The sequence below is a fragment of the Branchiostoma belcheri genome, unplaced genomic scaffold (genome assembly GCF_001625305.1).
Source record: "Branchiostoma belcheri isolate BF01 breed outbred unplaced genomic scaffold, Haploidv18h27 scaffold25, whole genome shotgun sequence".
NCBI lineage: Eukaryota > Metazoa > Chordata > Leptocardii > Amphioxiformes > Branchiostomatidae > Branchiostoma > Branchiostoma belcheri.
Genome location: NW_017803854.1, coordinates 944,895 through 963,842, shown reverse-complemented (window position 1 = coordinate 963,842; position 18,948 = coordinate 944,895). Strand labels below are relative to the sequence as shown.

General features: G+C 41.9%; 2 protein-coding genes across 4 annotated transcripts; one reads left to right on the top strand and one right to left on the bottom strand.

Annotated features, from left to right (window-relative positions):
• Nucleotides 1-319: 319 nt before the first annotated feature.
• Nucleotides 320-9,349, bottom strand: LOC109471519 (bridging integrator 3-like). 3 transcript variants are annotated; one of them, XM_019770856.1, is made up of 10 exons: nucleotides 9,227-9,349; nucleotides 8,562-8,657; nucleotides 8,035-8,096; nucleotides 7,505-7,581; nucleotides 7,110-7,163; nucleotides 4,946-4,986; nucleotides 3,760-3,820; nucleotides 3,394-3,474; nucleotides 2,432-2,566; nucleotides 320-1,138 (listed from the first exon to the last, which is right to left on the bottom strand). In XM_019770856.1, exons 1-10 carry the CDS (start codon nucleotides 9,232-9,234, stop codon nucleotides 986-988), a joined length of 768 nt encoding a protein of 255 aa, XP_019626415.1. In that variant the 5' UTR covers nucleotides 9,235-9,349; the 3' UTR covers nucleotides 320-985. The 3 variants fall into 3 exon arrangements, with proteins under 3 accessions (XP_019626415.1, XP_019626417.1, XP_019626416.1); XM_019770858.1 differs by lacking the exons at nucleotides 8,562-8,657; nucleotides 9,227-9,349 and adding an exon at nucleotides 8,372-8,481; XM_019770857.1 differs by lacking the exons at nucleotides 8,562-8,657; nucleotides 9,227-9,349 and adding an exon at nucleotides 8,380-8,481.
• A 207-nt stretch (nucleotides 9,350-9,556) lies between these two features.
• LOC109471516 (2-aminoethanethiol dioxygenase-like) lies at nucleotides 9,557-10,379 on the top strand. Its single transcript, XM_019770854.1, has one exon. It carries the CDS (start codon nucleotides 9,578-9,580, stop codon nucleotides 10,349-10,351), a length of 774 nt encoding a protein of 257 aa, XP_019626413.1. The 5' UTR covers nucleotides 9,557-9,577; the 3' UTR covers nucleotides 10,352-10,379.
• Nucleotides 10,380-18,948: the final 8,569 nt, after the last annotated feature.

Below are 18,948 nucleotides of genomic sequence, written 5' to 3'. Positions count from 1 at the left end.
TCGCAGTTATGAAAAATTTCCTATACAGAAGTAACTGCAAAATCCGTGAATATAAAAGTACAGTAACTGCAAATATAAAGTGATTTACAGTAATTCTCTACCAAAATCTCTCCCACCATGATTAAGAGGTCAGCAGCATTCAGGGCATGTTCAGGGGGTCATATTTGACTCAAATTTAACTCAAATTCAATTTATTCGGATAGAAAGGTAGGCATGGCCTAAATCTGCTCCCAAACTTCAACTGTCGGTGGAAGGTTCTGAATGTGTGACGGGCTTTAGATCCAAGCCAAGATGATAAAGAAATACGGGACCATTAGACTTCAGGAAAAGAATTACTTCACTTTTATTCTTCCATTCTGATACATGTGGTTAAAACTATGACAGGAGATTTACATTTATTCAAAAATATGATGTTACAGTATAAAGTATATTGATGTCAAACCATTTGTTGATGCCATTTTGTAATACTGATGAACTACAAAGTGCAATTATATGAATGCAATCAGTAATAAAAAAACAACTGATTTCTGATTTTTTCATCATTGATCTTTCTTTCTTTTAACAGACGGGAGGACTACCATGAATAGTTTATTACTGTTGTAGCCAGCACAAGTTTCCACACTTTGGAAACCTTGTACTTTCAATGCATGTTTGATACAGATCAATATGAATGAAAACTTACATACAATATTTACATACATCATTGTAATGCTTGATTTTAGTTGACCTAACTGACAAAATCAGGCAGACATGATTGTAAGGATTGCAGAATAAATTCCAGTGAATCCAGCAAATAAAAACTCACATACACCTATACATGTACAAACATGTATAAACATGTACAAATGTATAAACCCAGTGCTGGTTTGGTGCAGGTAGACATCAGAAATACCTGCACAGCAGGTGGTATTTTGAGCCCTGTCTTGTAATGTAGTCTGTCGGAAAGAAATGGAAATTAATTGTTCCCAGTTCTAATTTTCTGATCCTAGTCCTCTAAGACTATACTGAGTGCCTTCATGTCAAACAGCTGTTTCTGAAGGTCAGCATTGTACTGGAGGTCGGGAGGGGGTTCAGTGTCTGCGCCGAGGTCAGAGGCCAGCTCACACAGGACCTTGTACGCGTTACTGTGGTACGCAACCTGCAACAGACGGGAAGGACGGTCATTCCCGTTTTTTTTTTCACGGTACTTTCATGTTCACTGTGATTATCATGGTTACTTTTTTGTGCCATGTACTTATCTTTACCGTTATCATTTGTCTTTGGGCCCCCTCCCTGCACTTGCTGCTACCGTGAACATGTTTATGTTCCCCAAAATGTGAAATATTTTGCTACCATGAAGACAATTTCAGTCACAGAAGACAATACATGTAATAAAATGTATCCATAATTTGATCTTCAATATCATCTGAATTTGATGTCATTAACCTGGAAAGATCAGCCTATTTAAGGCTGAAGATCCCTTCAGTACATGTACCAAGATATGATACATGTTATGTACGTTACGTAATACATACACATATGTACCAGGTACAATTTGGCAGTCCTACACAGGATGCCCCAGGCAGACTTCTGATGTAGTCTTAAAGGAGTACTAACCTCCAGAAGGGGGTGCTATATTTCGACAGGCATTTATTTTTGGAATTGAAAAATGCATGTTATTTTACAGTATACAATCAAATGCCCATTTTGCGCGCAAGTCTTAAAACGCATCGTATCCAGGACAAACTCTCCAAATACCCTCAAAACTATCCCAGAATACACCACGCTACCCCATTGGTGTCTATGTTTTAAACAAAAAGTTACGTTACAGACCTCATTTCGGGGGCGATAAGAAAAATTCGTACCGTTTTGTGTTCTTTGGTATCTTACCAACCGTTGCCCTTCTTAAAGTCCTTATCGCCCCTCATTTATGCCGAAAATATTGACGATGAAAAAAACGGCGTAATCTAGTTATCCTTTCCATAAGTGGCGTAATCAAATTATCTGTTCAAGTGATACTAACATGCAAATAAGTTGAGAAAATCAAAACACGCAGAATGAAACTGGCTCCCACTGTATTCGACATCCTGATATTATAATATCCAAGCCACAGGTCAAGCAAAGTAAAGCAAGTAATTTCTCAATAATCAGCTTGTTAATGTGCTTGTCTCCTACCATTTTTGCCGAAAAATGTTTATGTTGACCTGAAGTGTATGAGTATTGCGTAAGCCAGAATTCCCGGATGTATCAATTGTGGTTCAGCATGGGGGACAATGATATTAATATCACTTTACAAACATGCGCCGCGCAAGTCGTACAAGCGAAATTATGTAAAAAGTCGGCTAGTTATGTATTCATCGCAGCATGATGTATCGGAAAATAGCACTTCCTTCTGGAGGTTAGTACTCCTTTAACATCATTAGTCAGTTTTAATACATTATAGCTGCCCTACCTGAGATCTAAGCAGTGCCTCAAAGCATGGCTGGAAGTAGTCGATCCTCCCGTCGTAGAATTGTGGCATCTCCTCCATCAGACTGGAGTTCTGCACCTCAAAATCTTCCTTGGCTGCCGACAGGGCCTTCTTACCCTGGAGGGGGGAGTGTATGGCTCAGGTAACTAAATTTTAGCTGTGTGCTTAGCATGAAAGTTCATCTGAGTTGGTAAAACACATAATGAGAACTGGTGCTGCATACCGGTTCACTGGACTTGGATCCGGACTTGTAAGAATGTTTAGGTTCAAGTCCCAAAAAACCTAAAAGTCAAGAACCGAGTCCGGACTTATTACCATAAAAGACCATTTCACATTCCCCCTTTCTTTCCAAACCACCTAAAACCACCCGTAGATTGCAAAAACTTTGGTGCAAAATGAAGAAAACATACATCGTCAAGTGTTGGCCTCCATGTTATGTGGCCAAAGTTTCACCCAGACAACATTGCAAGGTTGCCAACATGCAATTTTGTATATGTCATGGGTTTACATGTAGGTCTGGACTTACAAGTCCGGAACTGAACCTAATCCTCTGGACTTGAATCCGGACCTGAACCTACAATTGGGTTTAGGTATGCATCACTAATGAGAACTAAACTGTTCTCCAAGTTCCAACTGAACAAAATTGACTCACTAGGAATTTGACTCACCAGCACTCAGGTCAGAAAGCTGATGACGGAGTGATTTGGTCGAAAATTCCTGGTGAGTCGATTTTATGAGTTGGAGAACAGTTTAATTCTCATCATAAACTGCGTGCCTGTACACAAGTAGATTCATTCCTCAAGCTAACCGACACCTAGCACATACACAGTCATCCCTCAGAAAGACATCTGGAGCTGAGTAGTTAGTTCCCATGAACTACTGTGTGATCTTGGAGTACTATGTTGTTTTGGAATGTTCCACTTTACACAAGAGGTGACACCTACCTGCTCCAGTTTGACAATATTTGGTCCCGTCCTCTCCTTCTCTTGTAGCTTTTCTACCTTCAGCTGCTGTCGACTGTACTCCTGGGGACAGGGAATAGCACGAAAACGGTACACATACAGTACAATAACAGTACATATATGGTACAGAAATAGCATAGAGACAGAAAGGATGCTATCAGGATTAACAGAACAAGATGTACACTGCAAATGTTAACAAATCAGTCCCATGAAATGCCAACATTAAGTCGAACAAATACATTTTTAAGTCCCTTGACTTGCAAGACTGCCTGCAGTACCATCATTATTCACTAGGAGGCATTACTGCACTGTCAATTCAGTTTGATCTGGCCATTCCCTTCCACTGACCTGAAGACTATGTTCCCTTTTCCTGATGGCACTGTTGGCCTGGGGGAAGATGTTGGTGAACCTGAAACAAGAAACCAACGCTTTTAAAATATTACTGAGAATTATTCTGACAGAATAAAACCATTCTCAAGCAAGTTACCTATTTTTTGTGTAGAAGAATAAACATTACAAAGCACCTTGCACAGTCCCCCCAGACTTTCAAAGTCACAAAACTACACAGGTAAGAATGGATGCTTGTGAGATAATTTTCACTATCTCACAATTTGCCTCTACGATGTTAGTATTTCATATTAGTACCAAGACACTGGTCCTCAAGCAGAAATATGCATGTATCAAATCCACAGTTTTACATAATTCTAATCAGAAAGAAATCTTTGCATGCTAGACCCCAACATTAGGACCAGCAAACATACCAATCAGTCAATGTCATTGGAGCATTCAAGGTGTGGTGTTAGTGTGTGTGCACTTCTTTGATTAAATATTACCCCACAGAAGTGGGGCCAGAAAAATTGGCCTATAGACTCATTGATTGTTCCCCTCCACGGAAATCTTTAGTAAAAGGCGAAAGATTTATGCGTGTTGTTTGAAGGGAAACCAGAGTGCAGGTCTTACAGCGAGCAAAAATTTTGGGGGTCTCGAGAATGTGAATAGTACTAGTGGCAACTCAAGGAGCAAACATTCTTGTACAATGTTACATGTAAAGGTCTTATTAGGTCTGTTTTCCTTTAATCCGTAAGATCATTATTAACCCAATTTTCGCATATATTTATATTTTTGCATTTATTTCATCTTCTACATGCAATTTAGTGAAATAAGTTACTAGTGAACGTGCTCACCACGTAGAAGTCGCTATGCATGCTGGGATACTGTAATTAGGTAGTCACATGACCCGCACCAGGTCAATGACCTTCCAAAGTCATGTGACCAGTAACATGAGACACCCCTGTTTGCACTACTATTTACTGCTGCCCAGGCAATGCACTGTACTGGAAGCAAGCTGTGGCTTCAGGCAAAAACCAAACTGATCCCACAAAAAAAACATTTAACCAATCCAAAAAAATATGGAAATTCCCAAATACAAATGTGTTATACGTAATGTCAAGGTATGAAATCGTACAACATATCCAGTAACTAATGTATCAGCAACAAGTTGCTGATGATATGATGATACAAAAGTTTTTCTTACCTTTTCATCGGTTCAATTACTGCTTTTTGACTATTTGTGTTCTGAAACAGATAAAACAGGTCAGAGCTAATGCCACATGCTTTGATGAAGACTCTAGACGCAGTTTTAATTGTGAACAAGTAATTTCTACAGAAAAAAAAAACAACTTGGCCTAGCATATTGAATTTGATTTACATTATAGAAATCTGACTGATGCTCAGTTGTGTGACTTGTGTATTTATTGTTAGTATGGGTTGTTTTCTGTTTAGTGTTTTCCATTTCATAATTTCTGTTATTTCGTTATTTTCAATTTATGCAATTGTGTACAGGGCACGCCAGTAAAGCAGTGTGGCTAGCACTGAGTGTGCTTAGGCCACACCAATTTAATTTGTTGCTTCTCAGATTTTTTCAGAAAAAAATTGGAGTGACGGGGAAAAAAAAAATTAAAAGAAATTTAAGAAAACTGGGGTGAATATGTAAGGCTCACGGTATACATAACACATACAATAAGAGGATTGTGCAAGTTTTCAGCTTTCATCTCAAAGTTTTATGCACTGAATCCCAATTCTGAAAAAAGCAAAAATTAAAGGACATTATTGTCATCATCACCACATTTCAGTGCTTACATTAGTTACATTAGCACTGAGACAGGAGACTATGTATTTTTCCAGTCTTTTGTTTTTAACTGAATCTATCTGTGTTACATTTACTATGGTAAGTCTTATTTTGTATGATGTCAACCAAACATTTAATAAGCCACTATTGCATTAAAAACAGTCTGAGGCAGCATTTCTCTACCATTTCTCCTATTTATTACATTTACAAGTATCCTGGATAAACAAATTTTCCAAACTTCAATACATACTAACATTCTCCTGTGTCCTTTCTTACAATAACAACCCTTCTGCAGACATTCGAGGTGTCTCCACAAAGATCTATAGCGCTAAGATCCTTCCATTTTTATTGTAGAAATCTCCCATAAGATGACCATTAAAAATTCGTACAGAAACATTTGCTTAAACATTTGAAAAACACGTCCTTGAAAATGATAATCACCAACCTGCAGACTTGCTGTAGACTTCACATGATTCCTCTATTGACCATGTGCCAATTAGGTAAAAAGAATGAAAAATCGCATAATTCTCCTGTTTAGGAACCACAAGGGCCGGCATAATTTGTTCCTTTACAACCAAACTCTAAAATTAAACTCAACTAAGAGTTTTAAACAATGAATTTAGACTAGTTTTCGAGAGTTTAGAGTGGCACACAAAGCAAGCCTTCACAATAAAGGGCGCCATCTTGGATTTGAAAGGGAGCTTGGCATAGGGCCTATGCCCAAATTTGGGCAGCAGGTGCACCCTGTTTGGAGTTCTGGTCGCTGATTGGCTGTTTCCTTATACTTTACTGCTAAATGAACACCTGTGTAGGCTTCCACATACTTATAATAGGCATTGGTTACTTAGTTTTTTACTAGTATTAGCAGGGAAAAGAAGTCTTTTGGGTTGTAAATCGGTTGAAACATGTCACATAACCTACATTTCTATGTACCTTGCTACTTTTAAACGAAATTTTAAAATTTTTAAACCAAATAAGCTGCTTTCCTTTATTCTTCTTGCTGCTGATTGGCTGTTGAGATCTAATTGGGTTAACTGTATTAACAGCTGCACATAGCCATACCATATTGACGGTAATGAACTGCATTCAAGTGTTTTGGGGTAGGTATGTCAAACTTTCCTTCTCAAGCATTGGAATGTGGGACATAAACGCTTTTTTACTCTTGAAAATCAACAGCATTATGCAAATAAATCCTAACCAATAATGTAGGGGATAGCTACCCAACTGTTGCATTCTTAGTTATATTTCACTTCATACTATATTTATATCAATGTAAATCATTGTTTTCCCTTGTATTTCTCCTTCTTTCCCTGCCCTGTCGTGAAACATGGTGAAGTCATGCTACATTTGCTCCAAAGCAAATGTTGGCCTTTCTAGTTTGTGTTTAAGTTAAGTTCTCAACTCCGGCGATTTTTTGTTGTTGTTTTTGTTGTTGTTGTTGTTGTAAATGCAAAAAAATGGAGAGCGGCAAATCCGAGAAGCAACAAATTAAATTGGTGTGGCCTTACCAAGTAAAATAAAACAGAAATGAATATGTAAATCTGAATAAGCAATTCTTGAAGAAACTCACCAGTTCCTGAGAGAACCCCTCCAGCTTAGCTGTTGTGGCTCCCACTGCCTCTGCCTGGGAGAAAAAAGTCTGACTTGATTAACTGATTATATGCTGTAGTACTGCCTTAGCCAGATAGAGGGCAGCATTGCATTACAAGCACTGACATGACTGACAGTACTATCTGCCCTTGAAATTTCAGGACTGCACCTGAAACTTGCTAGAACTGTTTAAAATTGAACCAAAGGCCACAAAAATGCTTCAAAATGTATATCGACATGGCATGATTGTATGACACTCCCATTATTTGAGTCCCATCACAGGCCTTTTATTGTTCACATTTCAAGAAATGTTTCAACTGTCAAAATCTATTGTAACTCCTTGAAATTGTACGTAAAAATAATTTATAGCAGTACCTCATTCCTTAACATGTCTTCTCCTTGACACGTGGACACAAGATCTTGCCCCAACTTTACCTCACACTTGGACAGCGCTGGGGAACAAAACAAAAACAACAACAAGGCTTGGTACACTCGAATCCTTGTCATGGCAGGTAGAGACAATCATCTGTATACAAACTAATCAACACCTAGACAATATTATTGTCTGCTGTGTTACATCTGTTACATTGCAAAACCATATGATAGTTATTTACAACAGATATAGTACACCACTATTTCCACAGTTTTTGGTGAACTAAAATACTTTCAAATCAGTGTCTGCATTGGGCAAATATCAAAGAAGATTTTGATAACCACAGTACAATTTACAAGTAGAGGCAGCAGATGCAGTACTGTGCATTACACATTACATAAGACCACGCTACACATTACAAAACATGCAATATTACTGTGCAACCATTAAAAGAACAGCAAAAATGCAATCAACTTACATATATAGAAGCAGTTTTCAAATATTGTTAATAACACATAAATGACAGTCTTACCTGTGACTGCCTCTGTACATTTCCTCATGTCTTTGTACAGTTTTTTAGTGGATTCATCCAGTCTGCATCAAAAGACCAGACTTATGTTGGTGAAGGTTAGACATATCCAAGTAAACAATATTCAAAGACAGTTCAAACTCTACAACTGGATAAATTACTACTACAAAGATTACCGTTGGTACTTCTGGATGTTACTTCCAAACATTTCAAGTGACCGATGTCACTCCAAACGTCCGGAAGTAATCTCCATTACTTGTCAAGTAGTAGAGCCAAAAATACCAAAAGAGAGATCAAAATGAGAGAAATAGTTAAAGTGAGACAAAGATGGGGTACTTATCTTTGTACCTGAAACACCAGAAAAGCTGATGGTAAAATTTGAAGCAGATTTTCAGTTGATTTAGGAATGGATTTTGGGACAGGAATCAAACAGTGGCCATCTTAGATCACACTGATATGCAAATTTACAAGTTTGCAAGTTGATGTTGGCTTCCTAAGCCCCTGAAGACAACAAACTGAGTGTTACTCACTGTGCCAGTTTTGTACATTCCCGCTCAAAGTCTTTCTCGACTGTCTTGGAAATGACTGTTCTCTTGGGGGAGGCAGAAAGACGGTTGAACGGATTCCTGAGTGGGAAAAAAAAACATGCAAAAGAAAAGTTATTTACCAGGATTTATTCTTCCTTTATATACATGTACCAATGAAATCTGCAGGGGTATAATTTGTTTGTTTGTTTGTTTATTTGTTTATTAATTGGGGTATATTTCGCTATACATTCAACACAAAGCATGGACAATCTCTTGTTTGTTAACACAAAGCATGGACAATCTTTTTTGCAAGTTCATGCGGCTTCCCTAGGGCTTCCCTTGCAAACATACATAATTTGACAAGAACAATGAGTACAGAATGTATTGAGGAGTGGTATAAAACTATAAAAATATATATGCTACTTATTCAACTTTCTATCTCTTCTTAAAACTAATAACCTACGTATAAAAGATTAAGTGTGGTTTGTAGTACATAAACAGGTATGGGGAACATGGTATATAAAATTTGAAGGAGTTCAATATCAATGATTGACCAAAGAGGAATTTTGTTTGTTTTCCTAGTTTGACAAACCGCCACGCCCAAAACAACCACCTCTGGTCGTTTTTACACCAAACCACAGCTTATCACAGCTACCAGGGACTCTTACCAACTCATAGTGTTGACTGTTTGCCGAAGAACGTTGTATTATTGGACAAAACTCAACTCAAAACATCTCAAATTTACGACATAATTTCTGCAGCGGAAATGTCGCCTGACAACACGACCTTTGACCCATCAGATGGATTGTTCCACTACTGGTCGATAATTTAAATTGTACCGTTTAGATTTGTGTATTCTTCTAATATAGTGTCTTAAGTTGCTTAGATATAGTTTTATTGTTAGAAATATATTGGTTATAGTCAGTAGAAATCATAATTTTTCTGTTGTATGTTTAATTTTTTTCACTGTCTGGGGACCCTTTCCGGAAAATGTGATCGTCGTGACGTCACTGTCCAACATGGCGGCCCTGGTGGAAAAAATCGCCAAGCAGGCGCTTCTGACGTTCGACTTCGCCTCTCCGCACTGGGAGCGGTCCCTGAAGGACAACTTCGGCAAGCTGACATCCTTCATGAACCAGCTGACCTACCGGGACGTCAACATCGAGCCCAGAACGGAGGAAAAACAGCCGAGAAGGTCGCTCCGCGGGAGGCCCGTTTCGTCTCAGGACGACCCCGCTCCGGTCACGTACATGCCGATCTGCAACCACGAATTCTTCACCATGGGGATCTTCCTGGTGAAGGGCGGGGAGAGGATCCCGCTGCACGACCACCCGGACATGCACGGCGTCTGTAAGGTCCTGTACGGCACGGTGTCCATCCGATCCTACAACCGCCTCGACCCCTCCGCCAACGGTACGCAACCCCCTCCACCTCTCCCCGACTTCGACACCCCCCTCCCTCCGTGGCAACGCAACTCCCTGGTGGCTTGCACGGCGAACGGACAGTTACAACTGGACGAGAACAGCGAGGCCTGCGTCCTGGAGCCCCTCAGGGGAAACCTGCACGAGATCGTGGCCGTAGACGGCCCCGCTGCCTTCTTAGACGTCCTGGCGCCTCCATACGACCACGACGGCTCCACGGACAGAGACTGTCACTACTACCGCCCTGTCACCCCTGTAAAGGACCCCGCACAGCTACAGGAAGACGACGTGCACTGGCTCATGAGAATATCTCAGCCCAGAGACTTCTGGTGTGACGCGGAGCCCTACCCGGGGCCGTCTGTGTCAGTCTGACTGTCGTAAAATATTACACTTTAATTTTGATTTTAAGAAAGCACAGACTTTGCAATGGGGTGACTTAAACATAGTACCATATATGTTGTCGAATATTCTCTATTTACAATAGCAACAGAAGAACGTGTTACACAGAGTTGCGTACATATATAATACTTCCAAATGGAATACAGGATCATGATTTAAAAGCCAGTAATCTCTGTAGTTAACATAACTGCCAGTGAGTGCTATTACACGTGCATTAACATGTATATTAAATGTATATTAACATATACACAAGAGAGAGCAAACCTGGCAGTTCATAACTACTCTACAGCATATTTCCTGTATAATGTCAGGATAAGGGACAGAAAAAAGACTGTTCAGATTATAACAATATAATCCAAGAAATGCTAAACTCCTGAATATAAAACCAACTATAAATTCTTTATCTGTATAAGTGAAGCCAAAAAACTGAAATAAGAAGTTGGTGACTTTGTTCATTTACCTCATGAATTAGAAGTTGACAGTGTTACAGGTACATGTAGCACAAGCAGCATCTGCCTGCACTTTCTGTTTTCTCAACTGTGTTCTTCATTTTAAGTTGTGGGTGAAATCCTGCAGTACACGTTTAGGACACTAGAGTGTGCCAGACGATTCCTCGGGGAGGATGCGTAGTACGTAATTTGCATATATTTGTTGCCGAGACGGGTGATACGTGAAGGTTGGGATCACTGCCACAATACGTACATGTCGATAGATGACACAAAATGATGTTGCTGAGTCCAGATCCAAAGGTGTGAAACTATTTCATGTAGCACAGAACAATAAACAATCAACTAAGTTGATTTGCAGTATGTGTGTTTGTTTGTTTGTGTTTTACAATGAAAGCATATAAAGCAATTCTCTCTTAAGTTCTCGTGCTGACGAAAATAGCACGCAGATTCCTAGTACTTCCAATGTCATATATAGTGTCACATTAAATGCGTGGATTTCAATTCACCTTGGTGATTTACTAATTTCTTTTGTCCAGTAATCTCTAAGCAACCGGCAATCCGATACGCCATCGTTGATTTGCTATTTAGAATGTGAAGTGACGGCCGTTCGTTTGCCTGGTTTCCTTGCCATTTGAGTTGCCAACCATCATTTGTAAAACCCAGTTGTTATAGCCTGGGTACCAGACTGTTTCCAGGGTCTACACAGGCCAGTTCTACTGCTACAGGGCCAACAATAGCCCCCAAGGAAATTATATCACAGTCCCCCTCAATTAAGCCCTGATCCAGGCACGCGCTGGCTAACTCTGGGCCTGGCGTGTTATGGGTCTAGCATCCAGGCTGCAGTTGTCACTCCTTGCACGTACTACCCGAACCGGCGACGACGTCACTCTGACCGCTGTGACCAGACCCATACATTAGCCACCGTCAGTTTCAATTTCATAGTCTCCACCAGACTCCTTTTGGCCAGAGGAGATGGCCACCATAGAATCTCAGCTCAAACTGGAGATTCTATGGCGGACATCTCCTCTGGCCAAAAATATTCCCTTTTTAGGCCAATTTCTACTATTCATCAGCCTGCAAAAGGAGTCTGGTGGAGACTAGGCGTTATAGAGGGAATGCGAAATGTTGCCTTCTAAGTTCTACTCTCCAAGCAGAGGTTGGTGAGGGAAGATAGTTACCGTTTTATATATATGGTGGTGGGGATAGGGATACCCTGGTGAAGAGAGTACAGTTTGCTCATCGTGGTTTGCTGTACTCTCTGGTGGACCAACTGGCATACCATCTGTCCGATTTCTACTCTTTCTGGCCGCCTCCCGAAGCCGTGTGGAGAGGGACAGTTCATTAATTCTGTAACAGGATAAACAAGGTGCCGTAGACAGAATTACTATCTGCGCGGGGTACCGTATGATAAGTAGGTTAAAAGGAGATTAGAATTTTTGCGTTTTGGAGCATATTGGTTGTTTTCAATTCAAAACAGAAGCGAGCGAGCACATAGATCAATAAATATGGGTCCAATCGTTATCCATTATCTCAATTACTCTTCAAGCAGGGGAAGATCGTTAACGTTTTATAAATCCCCCGTTTTTGTCGCTACCCGCGGACCAACTCTTCTGGCATATCATCTGTCTATTTCGCCAATTTCTACTCTTTTCAGTCGCCTCCCGAAGCCTGGTAGTGGCTACCCGCAGTCTCCTTCCTATCATCACACAAACTACTAGCGTAAGACAGATCACCGGTCACCACCCCGCAATGGGGCCGCGCAAAATCAGCCCCGCATCTCCCCGGCGTGCCGCGGCGCGATACGGGGCATTTCCCGCGTCTTTACGTCACGGTGAACCTTCCCCATCTCCGAGACGAATGGCCGCAGCTCCTGGTTTGCGTCATTTGTGCGAGATCGATCCCGCGGGTGTCACCGTCTGGGGAGAGACGCGCCGCGCCGCTCCATACAACATGCACCCACCGTACTAAACTACGTGATGGGGGTGATAATGTACACACATACCCACCGGGTTTAGTACAGGTCACAACAAAAGAATAGAATACAGATAACGTTACACTATACAACACCTTCTAGTAAGTAACTTCGGCTTCTGCTCGTTTCTCAGTGATGGTAAAAAGGTAAGAACAGATATGTTCCATGATCGAAGGTTTGTAATAATTATCCATCCGCCAAGGAGATTAGGTCTGTGTTGCCGTCGGTTGATTCTTTTGAGGAAATAGATAAGCCATCAATTTATGAATCAATTTTCTTCTGATTTTTTTAATACTAGTAGGTAGGTATGGCTTGGCGTTAGAAACGAAGTGATTAAATTTCGGAACTGTATGAAATCTAAAGAACGGCCATCAGGCATTTGATTACAGTCACTCAGTATTATAACAAGGCATGGCGGGTTGGCAACGTTCCTCGGAGACCCAAACCCCGGGCGACAAGCTGGCTGATTAGATGACCGCTGGAGAGTGCAGTATAGCCTTAGCTTTGGTTATTTATCCCGTTTATTTACTTTATTAAAAAACAACTAGTGGTATAAAATATCGTTTAACACCATTTTTCCGCTTATATAACACGTTTTCTTAACTCAAGTAATTATAAGTACTAAATAAATGTACTAAATAATCAAGTCTGTATCCTTTTCACCCGTCAACACGGACCCAACTATTCCATATGCTGGTTCTCTGTGCATTAGCGGAATCCTCACGATTGTGTCTTCATTTTGACACAAGTGACAAAAATGTGTGCAGAATCAATTGCACCATAACATCCAGTAGATGGGAATACGCAATCCACAAGCACCAACCATTCATTACACACAGGTGGAGCGGCACCAATATGTACCGCGTGTATGCCATGCAATATCAGCAATATATGGACCGTGCTTAAACATGTAATATCCAGCGTGGAAGAGCTTCAGCCGTTCTATAGGCATGCAATCTCGCACTTATGTATATAACATGAAGTGCAGTTGACGTATGTGCCATCCCCATGTTTAATACATGTCTGTACAATACTTGAAGTCATAACCCTCGTACACTGACGAATGAGGTAGAGAACAGAGAGGTGACGGCTGTGATATCGCACATCTAATGATGCGCTATATCTTAATTATACCCACGACGGATCTATATCAGAGGTTCTATATACGTTGTCTCTCAATCAAGGTATTTTTACCGGCGTTTCTTGCGTGCACTTGTAATATCAATGTTATACATATATTTCAAAAGAGTTATTAACGTCTCCTAGTAGTTTTGGATGTGGTAACATCATCTTAAATTGAAGAATTAATTATTCGATTTCATAAAGCACTTAAAATTGTTTGCCACCCGATTCGGCTCTTCAATGCGAAATACACAAGAACAGTTACCGAAGCAACTAGATAGATTTTGAAAAGTGTCCGACGTTTCAAGTAGCACCCACTAACTTTCGTCAGTGACTGTAAGTAGTGGATGACGCTTGAAACGTCTGACAGTTCTCCAAAAAAGATCTGTCCAGTTGCTTGAGAACTTTTTTCTTGTGTATCTTATAACCCGGATGTCTAACCTTCATCGACGTTATTAGAATCTAATTGTATTCTTGTAGTGTTTCGTGGCTTCATTCCGTTTCTAATGACAGTCTTTGTGTAACTTCCAATCGTCAAACATCTGCCAGCCACGTTGAATACTATGGAGACTTTTTATCGGTTTTCGTTCGTTGGAAAAATATGCGGACTTTGCGCATCTTAAATGCGTACTTCGTGTACGAAAATCGATATGCTTTTTGTCAGACATATTCCCCACTTCGACCTTTAACTTTACCGCTTACCTCATCTTACCTTTTAAGAACGCAAAAAGCACACTTTACTTCTTTCAATTCATCTTCTAGTGCACGTAGTAGTAGTGATACACTACAGTCGGTCTGCAGACGTAACTTTTATATTACGGTAACATTGTTAGCTTGCATAAAATATGATAATAACTTTATTGCACAACAATACTAGGGTACAACTGCAATTTCATAAGGCTAACCTACCTAGCTAGTATGGGATGGGAATAAGCTTTCACAATCATTGTGTGTCTCAGGTGTGTGAGTTGTGTGTGTGTGTGTGTGTGTGTCTCAGGTGTGTGTGTGTGTGTGTGTGTGTGTGTGTGTGTGTGTGTGTGTGTGTTTGTTTCCAAGGACCTCCCAAGTCCTATCGTCTCCGTGCGTATATGTATACCGTATATGTGTGTGTGTTTATAATTATTTGCACGTTTCCTAGGACATTCACTCGGAAGTCCTCCTCCATGCGTGAGTACGTGTGCGCCCGGCATGTGCGTCCATTATTATTACCATATATGTGTGTGTGTGTTTGTGTGTTTATTTGTACATGTTTCCTAGGCCCTCCACTCGGAAGCACCTCTCCGTGCGTGAGTCGGCGTGCGGCGGGACATGTGCGCCCGGCATGTGACGCGAGTCCTCCGGAAGACCTGCGTCCGGACAGGCGCCAGCTGACGTGAACGTACGGAGGAAATCTCAACCGCTACGCACGCGGCGTCATCTGATGCTGACGCCACGCGGAACACTTGAAGAAAAAAAAAAAAAACAAGGAAGAAAAAGAAAAAAAACAGAAAGAAAGCAGCAAAGCTCCCGGCCGGATAAGAGCGGAGAAAAATTAGCAGGTTGTATTTTCCGTCGCTTCCTCTCGAAACGCTCCTGTTATGGTGACGACCCGTCAGGAACGCCGCTACATCAAAGGCGCCGCCCTACGCTGACGCACGCGTGACGTACGTGCGCCGGCGTGATCCCCCGGGTCGAGCGCTGCGCCGGCTCACACATGCCGCGGAGCATCCACCGACGCGCGGTTGACGTCAGAGCGCGAGCCGCAAATTGGCGCGGAGAGCGGCGGGCGGTAATAACATCGATCGCCGCGCCGCGCGTCACGTGACCATGACGCCCGTGCGTGTGTACGAGCGAGCGACAAATCCCGGAAAAAGCGAGCCGAGCTGATTGTGGACGGTATTAGAAGAAAAGGAAATAGTTTGGCGATATTCCCACCTGATCTCCCGGGAGTTAAATACTGAACGCGCTCCTTAAGGGCTCAAGTCGGGCCGCTAGCGACAGTTCTGTAGGATTTACCATTCGGGTATTACCTGTACTAAACGGTGCCCAGCGGTGTATGAACGCGGAAATGCGGGTTAAGAAAGACGCTTTTGTTGCGTGAAGACGTGATGATGAAGGGGGGGGGGTGTTAGTGCGTCCTTGGGCGGCATGAGCCGGACCTGACGCACGCAACACAAAACATCACGGCTTCAGAAATAGCCTCCTGTCGCCGGAAGTGACGTGCGTGCGTCGGCCGCACGTTTCCGGCGCCTTCGGGGCCGGCTGCACGCGCTAACGACGCTCGACCCACCTTCTCCACACCGCAGACTTAATGCGCGATTATCACCATCAGATGGGCGCCTTATAAGTCCCTATCTCTCCTCGCGCTGAACGTAACAGACGTAACGTGAAGACGTCACGAGAATCGATGCGAATTTCCTGTTTTTCCCGATTACATAAAAGCGACGAGAGGTTGATTACGTGAAACCGCGCGTCAAAGGTGGTAATCAGTTCATCTACCTTCAAAAATCCAGACGCGGAAAAAAACAAAGCAAAAATACGCCAAAAAAGAAAACAGTTACTCAAACACCTGGATATGATTTTGGAAACGGTCAGACGTTTCAGGTAGCATCCAATACCTTTCGCCAATGACACTAGAGAGTTGTCAGAAAAGCAGGTTTATTATAAGCAGGAACTATTGACTGATATGCAGATAAGTGAAGACAATTTTTTATAAGTTCAAAAGGAAACAAAAGTCTTCCCGCAACCGCTCGCAGACGCAATGATCATTCTTTTTCACCTTTTTGTCCCCTAGATGTACCAAGAACCTCTTTGGATGTGCCCAACAAGTGTCGGAATATGTGATACAATTTACAGAAGGTAGTCACTCCGTCCTCGCCTCTTCACTTTAAAATGCCTTGGTCTTGGATGTACCCGACATCAAAATGTGTGTGTTTCCTCGACCTCGTTTATATCAGGATGGTTTACATTTTAAAAAACGAAGGGCGAAATCATCGGACAGTTTGACATTAAGTCGGCGCGTTTTGACATTGATTAAACTAATTATATCCCCGGCTATCTTGTCCTAATTAAGGACTACAAATCCTGTTACAGATAAAATGCTTTCTGTGGTAACCTCATTTAGATTCGTGGTAGGTAGAATGCATCGATGTTCAAATCAGCAATTTTCCATATTTCTGATGATATTCCTCGAATGGAGAAAGAAAAGCTACATGTTAAGCATGATATGCATTTTATTGTGGCTTAAGGTAAAACATAATTAGCTCTTTAATTAACCATCACTGGATGGACATACAGATTGCATACGTGTGCAACATACATGTGCAGATCTTGCAAAAAACAATATGATGAGCTCTAAGTTGATTTTGCCATGGTAACGTATGGTTACAAAGGGAAATAGGGAAGATGAACCTGCGTATTCCTGTCCTGTTGTCGTCCTGAAATGAAGCAATTGGAACGATCGAACGCCTGACATCGTCTTGACGTTAACCCAGTTTTTGACACACACGCAGAGCGTTCAAGTTCATGGTACAAGCGTGATGACGTATAGATGACGTCATGTCACAGACAGTGCTGCCTAAGATAACGGCCCTGTCAAGTCCGCCGTGCGGGTACAAACTGCGGTGTGGTCTAGTCGGGCATGTGTCCTGTAAAATGGGGTCATGTAGCGTAACGACAGAGTGCGCGACTCGGGACCAAGAGGTCCCGGGTTCGAGTCCTGACATGCCACCGATCTTGTGCCACTTTCCTCACTTCGTTAATGAGTATGCCAGAATGATAATTATCATGATCGTGGACATTAAAAAAAGGAAGAAATTCAGTTGTTACGGATAAAAACTGCCTTATGTCCTACTGGGAGATTGGTTCTATGACAGTCTGTATGTGAAATTTATATAGCATCAAAAATCGTGCGACGGACGACCTACGAAGAATGAGACCGCGCCGTAACAGGTGGTTTTCATGAGTATACTAGTATATGACTTCGAAGTTTGACGTGGATGGCACTTTTTTAAAACCGGCACTTTTTAATTAAAACCTTGCCCTTTTTGACAAATTTTCCTTATTGAAAGATAGAAAGTCGTCAGTGAAGATACTTAAACCTTCTTGTCAATTCTGCAAAAAGAGTCATTCATTAATTGATTCATTCAGACGTTTTGACTGTATAATGTCTAGAATCGGAAAGTTTGGAAAGCGATTTGTGAAGTATCGTCCGAAGATCAGCTTGTTGAAAACTACGTTCTTCAGGGTAATGAAAAGTCAAAAAGTTTTGGTACGCCGATTTCATGCCTAAAGAAAGAATGATTCTTTCCGCAACCTCTTTCCGTAGCTCATCATGCTTTGTTTCCCATAGAGACACACATAAAGAGAAGACAAACAGCGTGCTTCGAGGCTAGGTCTTTACACCGACACGAGGATGAGCCTGAGCCCTACGTCACCCGTCCATCACGGGATAGCGCCAGACACCTGTGTGCGCACGCCGGCCGGGTTACTGTCGCAATCGCTGGACGCTCCTGCGCACGGGCCGGGGTCAGCACCGGTCAGATCTGACGTCTTTACGTCACGCGCGGACGTGACAGGAAGCGCCGTGCCGTCCAGACGTGGCCGGCATGACGGAGATAAAGGCTTTCGGAGAGATATTTTTGGTCAGGCGGCGTGAGATGCCATGTGTCTTGTCGTTGCTATCGTTACTAATACTCGTGGCGTGACGAAGCTAAAGAGAAAGAGAGGGAGAGAGAGACAGAGAGAGCAAAGAGGGGTCTATTTGGTGATGTTGCCGTCCCTTTTCTGTATGAGTTTAACGCAGAATCGCTCCGGCATGGCAGAGGCCGGTTTTATGGTAAACCTCAGAGATATTTCTGGACAGACGGCGTGAGAGAAAGAGAAATTTAAAGAGAGAGCAAGAGGGGTCTATTTGGTGATATTGCCGTCCCTTTTCTGTATGAGTCTAACGCTGAATCGCCTCGATGCCTTAAAATGACTGACACGCTGTGTCACATGTGCACAGGGTCTGTGACGAACTCCCAAATGAAGCGAACAAACTCAGTCAG

Coding starts and splice junctions, on each gene's coding strand:
- LOC109471519 (XM_019770856.1), bottom strand. Junction 8,097..8,561: donor GAATGTACAAAACTGGCACA/GTGAGTAACACT, acceptor CTTTTGATGCAG/ACTGGATGAATCCACTAAAA. Junction 2,567..3,393: donor ATATTGTCAAACTGGAGCAG/GTAGGTGTCACC, acceptor TCCCCCCTCCAG/GGTAAGAAGGCCCTGTCGGC.
- LOC109471516 (XM_019770854.1), top strand. CDS start 9,578: ATGGCGGCCCTGGTGGAAAAAATCGCCAAGCAGGCGCTTCTGACGTTC.